Source organism: Pipra filicauda, unplaced genomic scaffold, assembly GCF_003945595.2.
Source record: "Pipra filicauda isolate LSUMZ 115617 unplaced genomic scaffold, ASM394559v2 scaffold758_size108050_pilon, whole genome shotgun sequence".
NCBI lineage: Eukaryota > Metazoa > Chordata > Aves > Passeriformes > Pipridae > Pipra > Pipra filicauda.
The window spans coordinates 88,547-104,322 of NW_024104929.1; the positions used below are offsets into that span (position 1 = coordinate 88,547).

At 56.7% G+C, this 15,776-nt stretch overlaps 1 protein-coding gene across 1 annotated transcript; it reads right to left on the reverse strand.

Moving 5' to 3' along the window:
- Positions 1-3,998: 3,998 nt before the first annotated feature.
- Positions 3,999-11,493, reverse strand: LOC113996383. Its single transcript, XM_027737395.2, has 19 exons — positions 11,205-11,493; positions 10,648-10,727; positions 10,330-10,455; positions 10,105-10,184; positions 9,867-9,987; positions 9,464-9,553; positions 8,955-9,059; positions 8,574-8,739; positions 8,014-8,108; positions 7,420-7,569; positions 7,071-7,225; positions 6,575-6,710; positions 6,357-6,491; positions 5,973-6,149; positions 5,552-5,707; positions 5,012-5,113; positions 4,637-4,739; positions 4,272-4,331; positions 3,999-4,185 (listed from the first exon to the last, which is right to left on the reverse strand). The coding sequence occupies exons 1-19, from the start codon at positions 11,332-11,334 to the stop codon at positions 4,049-4,051; spliced, it is 2,304 nt and encodes a 767-aa protein (XP_027593196.2). The 5' UTR covers positions 11,335-11,493; the 3' UTR covers positions 3,999-4,048.
- Positions 11,494-15,776: the final 4,283 nt, after the last annotated feature.

Below are 15,776 nucleotides of genomic sequence, written 5' to 3' on the forward strand. Positions count from 1 at the left end.
CACCGAGGGGCTGAATGTAAAGAGAAAAATGAAAGCTTTAGGGGGGGGAAATATAACAATTGCATGTCTGTGTTCCCGAGGAGCCGTGGGTGTTTTTAGGCAGCTGCCTGCAGAGGCCGTTGCCGTTTCGTGAGGTGGCATTAATGCAGCAGGAGGAGACTTGTTGTGCTGTTCATGGAAATTCAGATTTTAAGGTTTTTCTCCTTGGTTTGAAGCTTCTTCATTCTTCCTTCGCCCTCTTTCAGAGCAAAGGCTTTAATTTTTAAACTTAAGGGGAAAAAAGTAATAACAACAAGTGAGGAAAACTAGGGAGAAAAGGGAAAAGTTCTTCTGAGGGGATTACAATGTGCAGGCAAAATCAGTTCTCTCTCCAGGAGAGAAAAAATATTAGAAGTCTAAATTGGCTCCAAAAATGTCCCCAAGGGCATGGGGAGGATAATCAGGATGACAAGTCTCTGGGAGCTGCAAGAGAGAGAATTAATGCTGGCATTTGGAAAGACAAGTGATAGTGCTGCATTTGGGTTTCATGTCGTTATTTTCTGGTTTCAGAGTCAGAAAACGTTGCTCATTTACTTTGCATGTAGCTGTATTTTTTTCCTGACTTCTTGAGGAGGCAGAGCTGATGAAATCGTGCTGGAAGAGGCCTGAAGCTTTTGATCTGATGTTCAGCTTCAACAAATTTCACTTCTGGAGTTTCTGCACTTTGGGGGAGGCTGCAGGTTATAGAAATGAATTAGTGCATCTGCTAAAGGAAGAGGAGTATTAGTCATATTTAAAACCAAGACTAAGTCAGATTCCTCCACATTGGCTGCAGTTGAATTTTGCAAGGTTTCTGATCTCCTCGCTCTGGCTGTGAAGGTGTTTCCTTTTCAAGCCTGTCACCTGCAAAGATTTCTCTGGGACAGTGATTTCTTCATGACAGAAAAGCAATGTAGAGAAACCTCTTTGCCACCCCAAGATCATTATTTTCTTGATTGCCCTCTTGTACTCTGCTGAGGTTCCATTACATCTGCAGGTCAAATGTAACCTGAATGCAGCACTGATCACAGAGAGCAATAAATATAGTACAGAGCTTTAGTGTGAACTTCAGGCACATCCTTGGTTTGTTTGTGTAAGACTGTGTATTATACAGATAATATAAAGCATAAAATAGTTTTCATATATAAAAATTACTTTTCCAGCACATACTAATGTGCCTTTCATAACCTCCTAATTAGGTTATGTTTTCTCCTAAACTTAATTCCACTTTATGACCAACAGTTGAGTAGACTTCAACTTCATTTTTGGTTCCAATTTTCATTCTGTTCAGTGTGTGTATATATATGTATACACAAGAAGATAATCCTTTATTCAGCATACGGGCCTACATACCAAGCCCAAAGCCCTCTTCTCAGTGCTGATGGGCAAACGCTTCTAACAGATAAAACCTCCATTCTGAATCGATGGTCTGAACACTTTCAGACTCTTTTCAGCACCAACTGTGTAGTCCAAGACTCAGCAATTCAGTCCATCACACAACAACCAGTGAAATATGAATTGGATACTGCCCCCACTTTAGGAGAAACCCTTAAGGCCATACAGCAGGTGAAAATCAGCAAGGCAGCTGGGGTTGATGGAATTCCACCCAAAGTCTGGAAACGTGGAGGCCTTGCACTCCATGCTAAATTTCATGAGTTTGTGGTGCGCTGTTGGGAACCAGGCGAACTACCATCAGACCTTCGAGATGCAGTCATCATCACTTTGTATAAAAAGAAAGGTACTAAATCAGACTGCTCAAATTACTGTGGTATTACTCTGCTCTCCATTGCTGGCAAAATCCTGGCAAGAATACTCTTGAACATACTAATATCCGAGAGCAGAAGGAATGCTACCTGAAAGTCAGTGTGGTTTCAGAGCCAACAGGAGCACCACAGACACGGTATTTGTTCTCAGACAACTGCAAGAGAAGTGTAGGGAACAGAACAAAGGTCTCTATGTAACCTTTGTCGACCTCACCAAGGCTTTCGATACTGTGAGCAGAAAAGGTCTGTGGCAGATATTGGAACGTTTAGGTTGTCCCCTCAAGTTCCTTAAAATGATCATCTCACTCCACAAGGATCAGCACGGCCAAGTCAGATATGGTGATGAACTTTCTGAGCCCTTTCTAATAACCAATGGTGTGAAACAAGGCTGCGTTCTCGCACCAACCCTATTCACAATCTTTTTCAGCAGGATGCTCCAAAGGGCCACGGCAGACCTCGATGATCAGGACGGTATCTACATTTGATACTGTACTGATGGAAGCCTTTTCAACCTAAGGGGACTGAAGGCCCACACCAAGACCTTAAACCATCTTGTCCAGGAGCTGCTTTATGCTGATGACGCCGCCCTTGTTGCCCACACAGAAGCAGCTCTGCAGCGTTTAACATCCTGCTTTGCAGACACTGCTGAGCTCTTTGGGCTGGAAGTCAGCTTAAAGAAGACAGAAGTTCTCTATCAACCTGCACCTCAGGAAGTCTTCCATCATCCCCATATCACCATTGGCCAATTAGAGCTCAAATCAGCCCAGCAGTTTAATTACCTGGGTAGCCTCGTCTCCTCAGACGGTAAGATTGGCAGAGATAGACAACAGGTTAGCAAAGGTATAGAGAGCTTTTGAAAAGCTTCATAAAAGAGTTTGGCGAAATAAACACCTGAAGAAAAGTACAAAGATCAGTGTTTACAGAGCCACAGTGCTGTCTGCTCTCTTATACGGATCTGAATCATGGGTCATCCACCGCCACCACCTGCGACTCTGGAACGCTTCCAACAACGCTGCCTCTGAACAATCCTAAACATCCACTGGTCAGATTATGTGACCAATACATCTGTTCTTGAACAAGCAGCAGTCACAAGCATTGAGGCCATGTTGCTGAGAACACAGCTGTGCTGGGCAGGGCACGTCTCCAGGATGAAGGACCAACCACCACCTCCCTAAGATCCTGCTCTATGGTGAACTTGCCACCAGCTGCTGCAAGAGAGGAGACCCGAAGAGAAGATACAAGGACTCCCTGAAACAACATCTCAGCCTTGGCCATATTGATCACCATAACTGGTCTACTCTGACCTCCAGTTGGGAGGTCTGGAGACACACCATCTATAACTCAGCTGTCTCCTTTGAGAACACACACAGGATCACTCTTGAGGAGAAAAGACAACGCAGAAAGAATCATGCCTTGCAGAATATACCACCTAAGGAATCTTTCTGCTGTGCCTTTTGCAACCAGACATGTCTATCTCATATTGGCCTTTTCAGCCACCAACGCTCTTGCAACAAACTTGGGTAGTGCCCTCCCCAAATCTTCGTTTGCAAAGCCCAGCCATGATGAGTATTCTTACTGGGTATAACTGTGATATATGTACACCTATATTTTTGCTCTAGCTCTGCTATTTGTTTTTTTTTTCTCTCTGGGAAGTAAGCTTTTTTGCTGGGTCTCAGGGACTTGGCAGGAAGCCAGGTCCAAACCAACACATGGCTGCAGCACAGGGCTTGCTGCCGTGCCACCTCCTGGGGTGCTGGGTCTGGGAGGACACAGGGGTCACAGAGTGGGGCACCGTGTGGGGACACAGGGATAACTGTGGCTGCCCAGGCTGGAGAAGAGAAGGTTTTGGGGTGACCTTTCAGCCCCTTCTAGTGCCTAAAAGAGGCTCCAAGGGAGCTGGAGAGGGATTTTGGATGAGGGCCTGGAGTGACAGGACAAGGGGGAATAGCTTCACACCGGCAGAGGGCAGGGTGACATTGGCAGTGGCCCTGAAATGGGGTGAGAAGGCTCAGGCAGCAGCTTGTCCTTTAGCCAAGGTGGCTTCTCCCAGGGAAAGCCCCAACCAGGGCTCAGCTTGTCCCACAAGCCTGGGGCCAGGGGTGCTGAGGGGGGAGCGTCCCGCTGCCTGCGGGACAGCCCAGGAAGGACACGGTCGGCTCGGCACACTCAGCACCACACAGCTGAAGGACACCAGGGCTTTGGGCACGTTGTTGCAGCTTTATTCAGCCCCAGTCCTTTAGCCAAGGCAAGCTGCACCTCTGCCAGGCTCACGGCCAGCAGCAGCGCAGTGCTCGCAGGAGGCCTCTTGGTCTTTGCTGCACGCAAGGACTCCTCAGAATGGAGGTTGTCCGAGCTGCCAGGGAGCTGACAGAGATGTCCCAGTCATTCTCCAAGGGCTGAAGTGCTGCGACGGAGAGAAACAGAGCCCAGATAAAAACCCCCGTCTGCAGAGAGCCTCTGGATTCCCGACAGACCACGCTCCCCACTCACCGCTCAGGATGTCAGCCTGACTGTCTGTGGTCTGCTCCCTCAGGCGCCGTGTGATGAGTCCTGGGCACAGAGCTCCATTAGCCCCTGCTCCCCAGCCTGCTCCCAGCAGCAGGGCCCCCAGTCCTCCCCTCCTCCCCTCCTCCCCCTCAGCAGGGCTGAACCCAGGAGCCCCCAGAAGCTCAGGGCAGTGGGACTGAGCAAGGCGGCCACCAAGCCCCGCTGCGTGGGCAGGGCTGGCAGAGGGAGGCAATGCCCTGCCCGGGGTGGCCGGGGCTGGGGCAGCCCCAGGACTGCCCCTCGTTGCTGGGGCAGCAGTGGCACAGGGGCCAGGCTGCCCCAGAGGCACTGCAGGGGCTGGCACTCACCGATGAACCTGACGGCCGCCAGGCGCACGTTGGCCTGAGGGTCCTGCAGGTAGGGCAGGCTCTGGTGGATGAAGTCTTCAGCCCTGCTCCTGCTCTTCTGCAGCTGCAGAGAGAACAAGGCATGTCTCCCCAGGGCTGTCACTGGGGCAGTTGGCTGGAGCAGTGCCTCTCGCCAGCACCCCCTGGGACGGAGAGGCCTCCCCTCCTGCTGGCTACAGGGAAGGGACAGGGGCCAGCAGAAGAGCCCCTGGGGCTCTGTTCTTGAGGGCAGCAACAGGGATGCAGCTCCAGGCTCTGCCCAGCTGCAGAGCCCCCAGCCCAGACATGGGATGGGAGCAGCCCTCCCCCAGCCCGGGCCCCTCAGCTTGTCCTTACCAAGCACGCTCCAAGCTCCCACAGCCGCTCTCTCTGCAGCAGGTGCTTGAGCGTCTTCCACCTCAGCAGCTCGGCGGCAGCAAGAAGGGCTTCCCTGGAGGCCTGCAGGACAGCATGAGCTGAGAGATGGCCCGGGGGCCTGGGCAAGGAGACATCATGGCTCTGTTCCTGGGGGATCCTGCCTTTAGGAAGCTGGGACATGCCCTAGCCCAAATGTCTGGGAGCCTTTTGGGGACAGCCCTGGGGGACAGGCATGGAGGCTCAAAGGCCTGGCCTTTGACACAGCCTGTGGGGATGCCCCTGCTCAGGCCGTGGTGGTCACGGGCTGCTGCCAAGCCCTGCAGGAGCAGGCAGGGCAGGTGTTGCACAGGGCCGTGCCAGCTTCTCTGCCCCTGCTGGCGCTGGCTCCGCACGGACCTTCCCATGGGCTGTGCTGGGGGAGCGCTGCCCGCTGTCAGCAGCCCCTGCCCCGATGCCCAGGAGCCCTGGGGGTGTCAGCCCAGCCCTCTGTGTGTCAGGGCTCAGCCTTCAGCGCTGTACCTTGGCCACGCTGGGGACCTGGTCGCTCATGCGGAAGAGGAGAGGCACCAGTGCCCGCCACACCTCCTTCCTCATCCTCTTCTCATCCCTGCCGACCACCAACTGCAGCAGCTCTGCGAGCATGCGGATGGACAGCTCTCGCAGCTCGCTGCACTCCTGGCAGGAAGCAGGAAAAGGGAGCTTTGCAAACAGCAGCTCCCTGCCCACAGTGAAGAGGGCCGTGATCATGGCTGCGGGGAGGGCAGCGGCTCCGGCCTCACATCCCAGAAGAAGCAGCACTGGGCTGCACGGCCCAGAAGCCATCCCAGGAGAGCCCAGGGGAGTGGAGCTGGCTCCAAGTGCTGCTCGCAGGGCTGGGCTGCAGGGCAGCTGTCATTGCCCAGTGCCCATCTGAGGGGTTCAGGCTCCACATCAGCCTTACCGAGTCAAAGAGGGGCAGGAGCCTCCCCACAAGCTGCACAGCGATGAAGCTGGCCTTGCTCTTCTTCAGCTGACGCAGAACGTTTTGCAAGGCCAGCAGGATCTTCATCTTGGCGTCTTCGCTGCCAACTTGCAGGATCTTCATCATGCCCGGCAGGAAGAGTTCAATGTTTCTTGCCTGTAGAGAGAAGAGAATGTCCATTGGGTGAAGAGGGCTGTGCCTGAAAAGCTCCCCAGGCAGCCACCCTCGGCCCCACCGTGGCAGGGAGGGCATTTGGAGCAGTCACCCCACATTCTGAGTCCCAGGCCAGGCCAAGCCACTGCTTTCCACACAGCCCCAGCCCCCGTTTGCTGACAGGGCTGCCCCTGACACCGCCCTGCTCACCATCTCGGCTCTCTGCGACAGCCCGACGAGCCCTTCCAGCAGCAGCCTGGCCGTCCTCACGTTTGGACAGCCCTGATGGCTCTCGAGGTCGGGCTCGTCAGCCAACTCCTCCCACTCAGCCTTCCTGGAGGATGACTGCAGGAGCAAACAGAGCCGTGAGGGGCCGGCAGAGCCTGCAGGGCTGGCGGGAGGGGACCAGGGCCTTTAGTGTCACTCACAGCCATGGGCTGGGTGCGGGGGCCTTCTGTGGAGCAGCGGAAGCACTGTCTGTGCAGCAGGTTGGCAAAGTCCTCCAAGATCTTGGCCAGTGTCTCTGGCATGGAGGACATCAGCTCCCACAGCTCCGGTGCAGTGCTGGAAGGCAGAGAAGGCAGAGCACTGTCAGCAGGGCTGCCTCAGCCACAGTGCTGTGGCCTGGAGCAGCCCCCCAGAACCTGCCCCTTGGAGCCCTGGCTGCGCGTCCCCGGGGGCCCTGCCCGCGCGGGCAGGACGGGGCTGAGGGCGTGTTCCCCGTGGGGCTGGAGCACCGTGCTGGCTCTGGGCTGGCTGGGCCAGCTTTGGCTGCTGTGAAGCAGGGCTGGAAAGCGTGGGGGGGTGGAGGGCCTGACTCTGCAGGCTGTCCCGCAGCATTCCTTGGCTCTGGCAGCCGGAGAGTCTTGGGGTCCCTCTCCCCACAGGGAACAAGCCCACCCTCAAGGCCGTCAGGGCCAGTACCTGTCTCCTTGAAGAGCCGCCTTGCACAGGAGGATGACCACTGTGGTGGGGTACAGGTTGGTCATCAGGCGAAGCAGTGACTCCGCTCTCTCCCACGCTGCCTGTGTGCTGCAGTATGGCAGGCTCTCAAGGATGCTGCTGACTATCTTGGGCGCCTGCAGGGGATACAGGTGAGGATGGCACTGCCCCCGGAGTGCAGCCATGTGCTCAGTTGCCCTTCCCATTCCTCTCTGCTGCCTTGAGGTGGCTTGGGGGGCCCGAGTCACGTGTGCTTGGGAGGGAGGGATGCAGGGAGGAACAAGACCCCAGAGGGCTGAAGGGCACGACAATGCAGCCACAGGCCACTTACGTCCGTCAGCCAGACGTCCGGGTCTTCCAAGGCCACATCCAGCAGGCTGCTGGGCACCTGCTGGTCGAGGATGCTGGCATCTCCCATGGCCTCGATGGCCACAAGGATAACGTCTGTCCTCTCGTGGGACTGCAGGTATTTTCCAAAGGTCTATGGCAGCAAGGAAGGAAGACGTGTCACGCTGAGTGCCCTGACGGTGCTGCTTGGCTGAGCAGCTCGAGGGGCCCTGGCCGGACGTGCTGACAGCAGTGCCCACAGCAAAGCTGGCAGCAGTGCCTGCAGTCCCTGCATGGCAGAAGATGAGCAGAGAGGGCCCTCCTGCTTGGGGAGGAGGGTTCATGGGCACAGGCTGCTGGCCCCACCGAGAACCAGGGACTTGCTGGTGACCAGGAGCACTGGAGCTCCTACTGGGGCTGAAGCTGCTGCTGGGCCACTGGAGTGCAGCCCTTGTGCTGTCCCTGCTCAAGGACGGCGGGAACCCTCTCCCCAGGGAGCTGAGGGCATGCCAGCCCCACTGCTGCGGGGTCCTTTGGCTCACACCAGTGCCCTGCTGGTGCCACGGACAGGAGTCCCAGCAAGGGCGCAGCTCCTTACCTTGGCACAGTCCCTGGCGCTCAGAGAACACAGCGCGGAGGTGGTCACGGCTTCCCGGTGGACTTGGTCTGCTCTGTCCTTTAGCCTGGATTCGACTAAACACCGGGGCAAACACACAAGAGTCAGGAAGGCAGAGCAGCTTTGCCAGCAAGCTCACCAAACCTCCCTGGCATCTGCTGGCAAGGGGGCAGGACAGGAGCAGTCCAGGATTTCAGGAGGGCATCAGGAACAGCTTCTTGCTACAGGCACTGGAGGGACCAGCCAGGGTGGGGGATCTGCTCTTCCCCACCAGGGAAGACGTGGCTTTGGGACAGGGAAGTCTAGAGGGGCTTTGCCTGTGGGGCCCACAAACCAGTGGGCTGCAAGATCCTGAAAGGAAGGGGAGGAAGGAGAGCAGCAGCAAACAGATCCTGGCCTTGAGCAGAGCACTCAGCATCTGCAGCAAAGTGGCAGCTGGGAAGCTCTGGGAAGCAGCTGGGAGGGGCAAAGGAGGTCAGGAAGCAGATCTATCAGGAGATAGAGCAGATGAAGCCCAGCACTGCTCTGCCTTTTTTACTTACAGATGAACTCAGCCAAGGCAAAAAGAGCATGGAAAGCTGCACAGCTTGTCTGTTCCTCGGAGAACCGGAAAAGGATGAGACGCCCCAGCAGCTTTCCTAGGAGTGGGAGCTGGATCTCCCCAGAGCAGACAGGTCCAGCAGTGCCTCTTCCGACGTTGGCATGGGCCTGGATGAGGGAGGCATGAGCAGAAGGGCTGAGGGCACAAAGGTGGTGCCAAAGCCCCCCACTCGAAAGTCTGCCCAGGGCTGGATTCCTGGAGAGTGCAGGCTTTGCAGAGCCCTGCGTCCCCGTCTCTCAGAGCAGCCATGTGGGCAGCAGCCCTGGCATGGAGAGCAGCAGGGATGGGGGCATGGCCTGGCTGGAGGGGGCCTGGTCCTTACCTGCAGAGTGGAATAGTCGGACAGCACACGGGTCAGCACATCGATCCTTGCCATGGCCCTCTCCCTCACAGCCTCTCTCTCGCATCTGGTAAAGTCCAGCAGCAGCTGGGACAAGAGAAGCAGCGGGTGAGCCCTGGGAGCAGACTCCAACACCAGCAGCACAGCTCCACTGCTGGGCCGTGCTCGCCCCATCCCTCAAGGGTTCCTCTCGCCTCCAGCAAAGCCTGCAATGGGGTGTCTGCCCCTGGATTCCTGCCCAGGTCAGGCACACAGGCCCAGAGCCAACCTCATGGCCATGCAGGAGGGCAGGTGCCACCCTCTGCAGCCCCTGTGCTCCACAAGAGCCTGGGGCCTGCCCCAGCTTCCCCACAGGAGGTGGGCACCCTCCCCGCAGGGCACTCTGCCTGTTCAGCACTGCTCTGGGCACCACTCAGCCAGGAGTGGGCAAACCCTCCCCTCCAGGCTGAGGAACAGCTCTGGGACTCCCCCCCTTTTGGCTTGTGCCAGACCTCCAAGATGCCCTGCAGCTCCTCGCTGACTCGAGAGGCAGGAAAGCTGAGCACCACTGTCCTCAGCATGCTGTCCATGGAGTTCAGGGTCTGCAAGGAACACAGAGAGCAGTGGCAGTCATTCTGCTGTTCTTTCCAGCCCCAGGAGAGCCATCTGAACCCCCTATGCCACAGGAGGAGGAGGAGGATGCCCACACTTCCCTGGAGAGACATGGACATAGACAGTCTTAGAGGGCATAGCAGCCTATGGCACAGGATGTGGCCAGGCCCATGGGAAAAGGACAGAGGCATGAGGGTGGGAAAGACCCTGCCCTGCCTGGGATCCCTGCTCCTGTGGCAGCATGGGGTAGCCAGGGAGCAGGCCAGAGGGGCTGGAGGGCCCTGGAGCTCCCCCAGCACTTACCTTCATATAGAGGGCAAGGTCTGCTTTTGGTATTTCCTTCTCTGCAGGCAGCCAGAAGACACTTGAGAAACACGCACGGAGCAGGCTTTTGGCTTTGCCCTCCAGCGCTGTGTCCACCAAGCTGCAGGGAGAGGGCAGGACACGGGTTGCACACGGGTGCTGGGAGCAGCCCCTCGATGACTCGTGCGGGTGGCATCGGACCTCTGGGCCAGGGGGTCCATGACGGATGGGCAGGTACCTCAATTTCTCCAGAGCCAGCATGGAAAGATGCCGAAGGTCTGTGCACAGGTGGTCCCTTGGCTCTTCTTCCAGCAGCGCCTGCAGAGCACAACCAGGATGGCACCTGCTGGCAGCTGCCAGCACCCAGGGCCTCCAGTCCCTGACCCACCCAAGCGCTGTCCGCACAGGCTGCCTGTACCAGGGGGCTTTGCTCCCCTTGCCACATTGCCTAGAGTGCCCTCACCTTGATGTTCTCTGCCAGCTGGTACATGTCACAGAACAGATCCAGGCCCTGGGTCAGGCCGTGCTTCAAGGCGCTTCGGCACAGCACGGAGATGCTCTGAAGAAATGTGGCCTTGTCTCTCTCCTCCTGCCAGCCGGGGGACAGAGACACAAACACGGATTGTGAGTGGGCGGACACAGCCAGTGGGACCGCAGCACTGGGGGTGCAGTACCCTGCAGGAGAAGCAGCCCTGCCCTGCCAGCACCCCTCCAGCAACCGGGCAGCACAGCCCCTGCCAGCAGACAGCAGCACAGCCGCCCTCCAGCTGGCCCCAGTTACCTTGTTGGGGCTGGTGACAAAGGCCAGGATGGAATCAACAGCTTCCTGCTCCTCCTTGTAGATGGGCAACCAGCTGGCATCTAAGGGGGGAAAGAGCAGGGAGAGCTGCAGAGGGTCCAGCGAGAGGAGGGGGCAGAGGATATCTGGCCTCCACCCAGCTCTCTGCCCACTGCCTTGGCACGGCCTTCCCTTGCAGCTCCTGGCTGGAGGGTGCCCGGCAGAGGAGCTGCCATGCCTGGGAAAGCCCCAGTGCCCCGGGCTGAGGAAGGCAATGGCAGACAGGCAGGAAAGGCCCAGGCTCCCACAGCACGGCTGCCTCCTGCCAGCCCAGCTGGCCCTCGCTGCCCACAGCCCAGAGCCCCTCTGCCCTGTCCTTCTTTGGGAGAGGCTGTGTTGGGGCCACGCTCCAGCCCTGAGCAGTCCCAGCTTTCAGGCAACATCATGGCTGACCCTGGGGACCCCCGTTGTCAGCTGGCCAGGAAAGTGGGATCCCAGTGTGCTACAGGGTGTGCTGGTGGGCCCCAGCCCTGCCCAGCCCCACAGGGCCCCTCACTCACCGAGCTTGAGGGGCTGCATGGTGGTCACCTCGTAGGAGGATGGAAGCTGCAGACCTGGAGAGCGGCTCTCCTGGGAAGAGCTGTCTTCCATCCAGGCCTGCCTGGGGCAGGCGGGGGGTCTCCTCTCCATCCTGTGAATCAAAGAACACAGGGGAGCCTGCCTACGGAGGGCGTCCGAATGGTGGAGTCGAACACCCTCGGGAAAAATGCCGCGGCCAAATCGCCTCAGGCAAAGTGCCTCAGGCAAAAGGCCTCAGCAAAAGGTCTCAGCCAAAAGGCCAAGGCAAAGTGCCTCACCCAAAAGGCAAAGGCAAAGCACCTCAGCCAAAAGGCCAAGGCAAAAGGCCTCAGCCAAAAGGCCAAGGCAAAAGGCCTCAGCCAAAAGGCCAAGGCAAAAGGCCTCAGCCAAAAGGCCTCGGCCCAAATGCCTCAGGAAAAAATGCTTCGGCAAAACGCCTCAGCAAAACACCAAGTTCCCACGGGGCCACCAAGGGTCGTGGACAAGATGTGGACTGCAGTCGGGGGCTTCTCGCCAGCACCGCACTCCTCTCCTGTCCGGTCGCCGTCCTGACGGACACTGACCCACCGTGGGCCACGGTCGTGCTGAGCACACCTGCTGCAGTGGGTGTCACAAAGGGCCCCTCTGTGACACGCTGCCGGCCGCTAGCAACAGGTCCCAGTGCTTGTTGACATGGCACCTGCCCCCAGCAACGGGTCCCAGGGAGCCACCACGCAGGCTGGAACAGGCAGGGTGTCCCTGGGGACACAGGCCAGCCTCAGCCCTTGGCACTCAGCTGCCCTCAGAGTGTCTCCAGGCCCCACTTTGCTCTCATGTCTCCTCGGGACATCCCAAGGAGCCCCATGTTCAGACAGCCCTGCGTGCCCCCAGGACATCCCTTTCCTGTCCCCACACTGCAGAGTCTGGCCTCAGAGCCCTTCAGTCACATTAAATGCATAACGTTTGCTCAAGCTTAACTGAAACCATGGCTTTTGTTACCTTTTCTCTTTCTCCCACTGACCAGCAAGAGCTTTTCCCCACTCAACAGCTCTTCCAGCACCGGGCTGCTCAGGAGCCCTCCCAAGGCCTTTGCTGCACCCCAGGCCCCTGCAGGCACCCTGAGCTGCCCCAGGGGTGGCTGAGTGGCCCTGCCAGGCTGGCGGAGTCCTGGGGGGGCTTAGGGATGAAGTGGGGAGGATGGCACCCAGGGAGATTCCTTGGATTCACCAAGGAAGGCCTAGACTAAACTACCCCAGGGATCCAGCTGGAAGGGCCAGGCTCCTCAGTATGCTGGGAGCTGTCGTCTTCTGGCACAGCCCAGCTGAGCGGCCGCATTGGTCCATCTGAGGGGCCAGGAGCTGTAGTCCTGCTGCTCTTGCCTCAGTTCTGTGTCTCTTCTACAGAATCAGACCAAAGAAGCCCCCAGAAGCCCAAAGGGCCCGGGAACAGCCCTTCTCTGACAGCCCCAGAGGTGCCCCGGAGCTGCCTGCCAGCCCAGCTGGCCCTCGCTGCCCACAGCCCAGAGCCCCTCTGCCCTGTCCTTCTTTGGGAGAGGCTGTGCTGGGGCCACGCTCCAGCCCTGAGCAGTCCCAGCTTTCAGGTAACATCATGGCTGACACCCGGGACCCCCGTGGGTCAGGAAAAATACACAGCTCAGGGGGGGCAACCCCTACAATAAATAACACAAGTGGCCGTTGTTTTTCTGCTTTGCTCGATCCCGGAAGTCGCTGCTGCAGCGGGCTCGTGTCTAAAGCTGCTCTTTCCAAGTCTCACAGTCCTGGTGTTCGCCTACAAAAAATTGATGAATTTAAAAAAAAGAAAAGATGTGGCAATGCTGTTCATGAAGCCTTCAGCAGTCACCAAGAGTTCTGTTCTGCAGAGATTTCAACTATTTCCTAAATTCCACACTCGTGGCTTCAGGCCATGACTTGCCAGAGCAGTCCCAGAGCTGGCCACTGCCCAGAGATGCCCTGGGGCAGCTCCAGTGCCCAAGTGGGACAAGTGGCCCAGGGTGTGTGGGAGCCCTTTGGAGCAGGAGCTGGTGGGCAGGAAGGGCCCATCTGGGGAGGGTCAGGGAATCCCCCCCTGCAGCCCTGCTGCCCAGGCTGAGGAGGGTCCTCTCCAGCACAGTAGAACATTGTGTGCCCTTGGGGGCTGCGCTGCCAGGGCTGTTCCCAGGAACTGACTGGCCAAGGTGAGGAGTGTCAGAGACTGAAATGGTTCATGACTGTCCTGGGTTAAAAAGGGTTTTCCCCTGGAGCTGGAAAGTGGTTAACCCCAGCAGGTGGTGTTCTTGGTGTTAACCCAATCAGCACCCCTGCAAAATTAAACATATCACAACAGGCCGGAAAAGAAGAGATTACGTAGCTGAAAGAAGAGCAGCAGCCACAGTCTGAGACCACGAGGAGAGAGAGGGGCCAGGGAGCCCCGCTGGGGGCCAAGACCCGCTGGGGGCCAAGCCCCCCCCTGGCTGGGGCTGTAGAAACTCAGAACAGTGTTAAACTGGGCCGAGTACTGTGGCCAAGAGCCGAGGGAGTTTTTCTCCACTGTGAGTGGGCAGCAGGAGCGGCGGCAGAGACAGCACCGAACAGAGAGCTGTGGCTGAGAGCCAAGAAGACAGTCAGCAGGAGCGAGGTGGCACAGAGCCAAGCTGAGAGACACAGAGATGCCCGACGGAGAGACAGAGCACCAGGCTCAGCAGAGACTGTTTGGGGTGAGCCTGGCTTTATTTCTCCAAACCCTTTGAGACCCCTCTTGGAAGGAGGGGGTGGACTTCCACTTGAAGGGAGTCCTGAAATGCAGCAGCAACTAGAGAGAGAGAGAGAGAAGCTGAGAAGCTCAGAGATGTCCTGGAGCTGGACCAGGACAGCCAGGAGGAATGTGGAGGGGGGAAGAGGCCTTCCTGCCCCCCTTCACCATGCTGACAGTTTGAGACGGAGCAAAGGAGCTCTGCTAGAACACTTGGGGCAAAAACTGAACTGAAAGCCCTAAACTCAGGAGGAACTTGAATCCCCTGAGGAAGGGACTGTCATGGGTGCCTAGCACCCCGTGATATGACTGTGGAGAGGTGAGCCTTGTCCCTGCTTTCGCAGTCCATGGGAGAGAGACCTTGGGCTGGAGCTGAAGGGCCAAGGGGTGAGAGAAGCCCCCTGTGTTGTAACGGAGAGAGAGAGAGATTTTCCAGCTACGACAAATCCAGCTGCGACTGCTGCCTTGAAGAGGAGAGACACTGCTGCCCTGAAAGTGGAAAGGATCTTTTCATCTTCCCTTCAGAAATTTTATTGAAGGGAAAGGAGGGATTTGATCTAATGTAAATATATTGCTTTTCCATAGGAGAGATAGTTAGAATTGTGTATATAATGTATTATAGTATTTATTTGTGTAAGCAATAAACTGTAATATAATTCCTTTCCCCCCATACTGAGCTGTGTTTTGTCTGAAAACCCTCTCACCACTGAAACAAATTGGGGGGGGGTTAGGACTTGGAAATTGGATTTTTGAGGGTCTCAAACTGCCACAATGATTTACACATTCTAGGATTGCCAGGGCACTTTTGCAGGCTGGGAAGAGGCAGCTGGACCCATCCCCCCTGCCAGTGCTGCTGAAGGTGTCAAGCCCTGAAAAGGCGAGAAGAGCCGTGTTTACCAGGCCCCTCACGGGAACTCTGCGCAGGCCCAGCAGACCTTGGAGGCTCAAGGCACGGCCTGGGACACCATCCATGGACATAATAACTCAGAACTTCTTGGAGTGTGGGGGCTTCCCTCCCCCACCCCCAACGGATCAAGGCCACCACTTCAACTGACAGACATGGAAGCTGCAACTCCCAAGTTCCATCGCTGGACCCCGTGGGCAGTGACTATAGACATCTTTCCACTCTCAGCTTTGCTTTCCCTTACTCTCCCTCACCCTTATCCTGTCTTTCCTTTCTCTACTTATGCATTTTCCCCTAAAGGTTCTCTTTATGCCATATTGCTATAGATGAGAGATAGAGATGATAACACCCAAAATGGAAACATACTTGTTTACCTTTGAAATGAAATTGTTCTAAAATAAACCCTACATACATATGTTTTCAAACACTGATTATTCAGTGTCGTTTCACTTTAATCCACCCCCAGGGATTTATTAATAAGAACCTGGTTACCCCCCCCTTTCTGGGATGGGTAGTAACAGACCCCTTGTAGCAGGATGTTCTACCTGGAAAAGAATCTGATCAGAGAATCCAAGCACTGCAAGCTCTCTGTGGGGAGTTACTGCTGGTGCCAAGGGGTTGGTTTAGTGTTGAATTGTGCCAAACCCAGCCTGGTTCCCCAACCTTCCAACACACATCCTGCTTTTGGAAGCAGAGTTTGACAGATCAGCTGCTCACTGGTCTGGGAAGATGTGACTGGAAATCCATCATTGGAAAAGCATAAAAGCCCAGGGCCAACTTTGACAGAGCAGATTCTTCCACAGAGTTTGTTGAAGTGTGTGGAGCTTCTGCTGTGAAGCAGGGACGCCTCTTGATGGTCACTGCCCAGGGAGGAAAAGAAAGAGAGAGCTCTGCCTTGATTTATTTCTATCAGACACGGCCG

Bases quoted from the DNA above. Each gene is read 5' to 3' on its own strand.
- LOC113996383 (XM_027737395.2), bottom strand. From the start codon at position 11,334: ATGGAGAGGAGACCCCCCGCCTGCCCCAGGCAGGCCTGGATGGAAGAC. The intron at 10,728-11,204 runs GTGAGTGAGGGG...TTCCCCCCTTAG, and splicing joins CATGCAGCCCCTCAAGCTCG to ATGCCAGCTGGTTGCCCATC. The intron at 6,150-6,356 runs GTGAGCAGGGCG...TTCTCTCTACAG, and splicing joins TGTCGCAGAGAGCCGAGATG to GCAAGAAACATTGAACTCTT.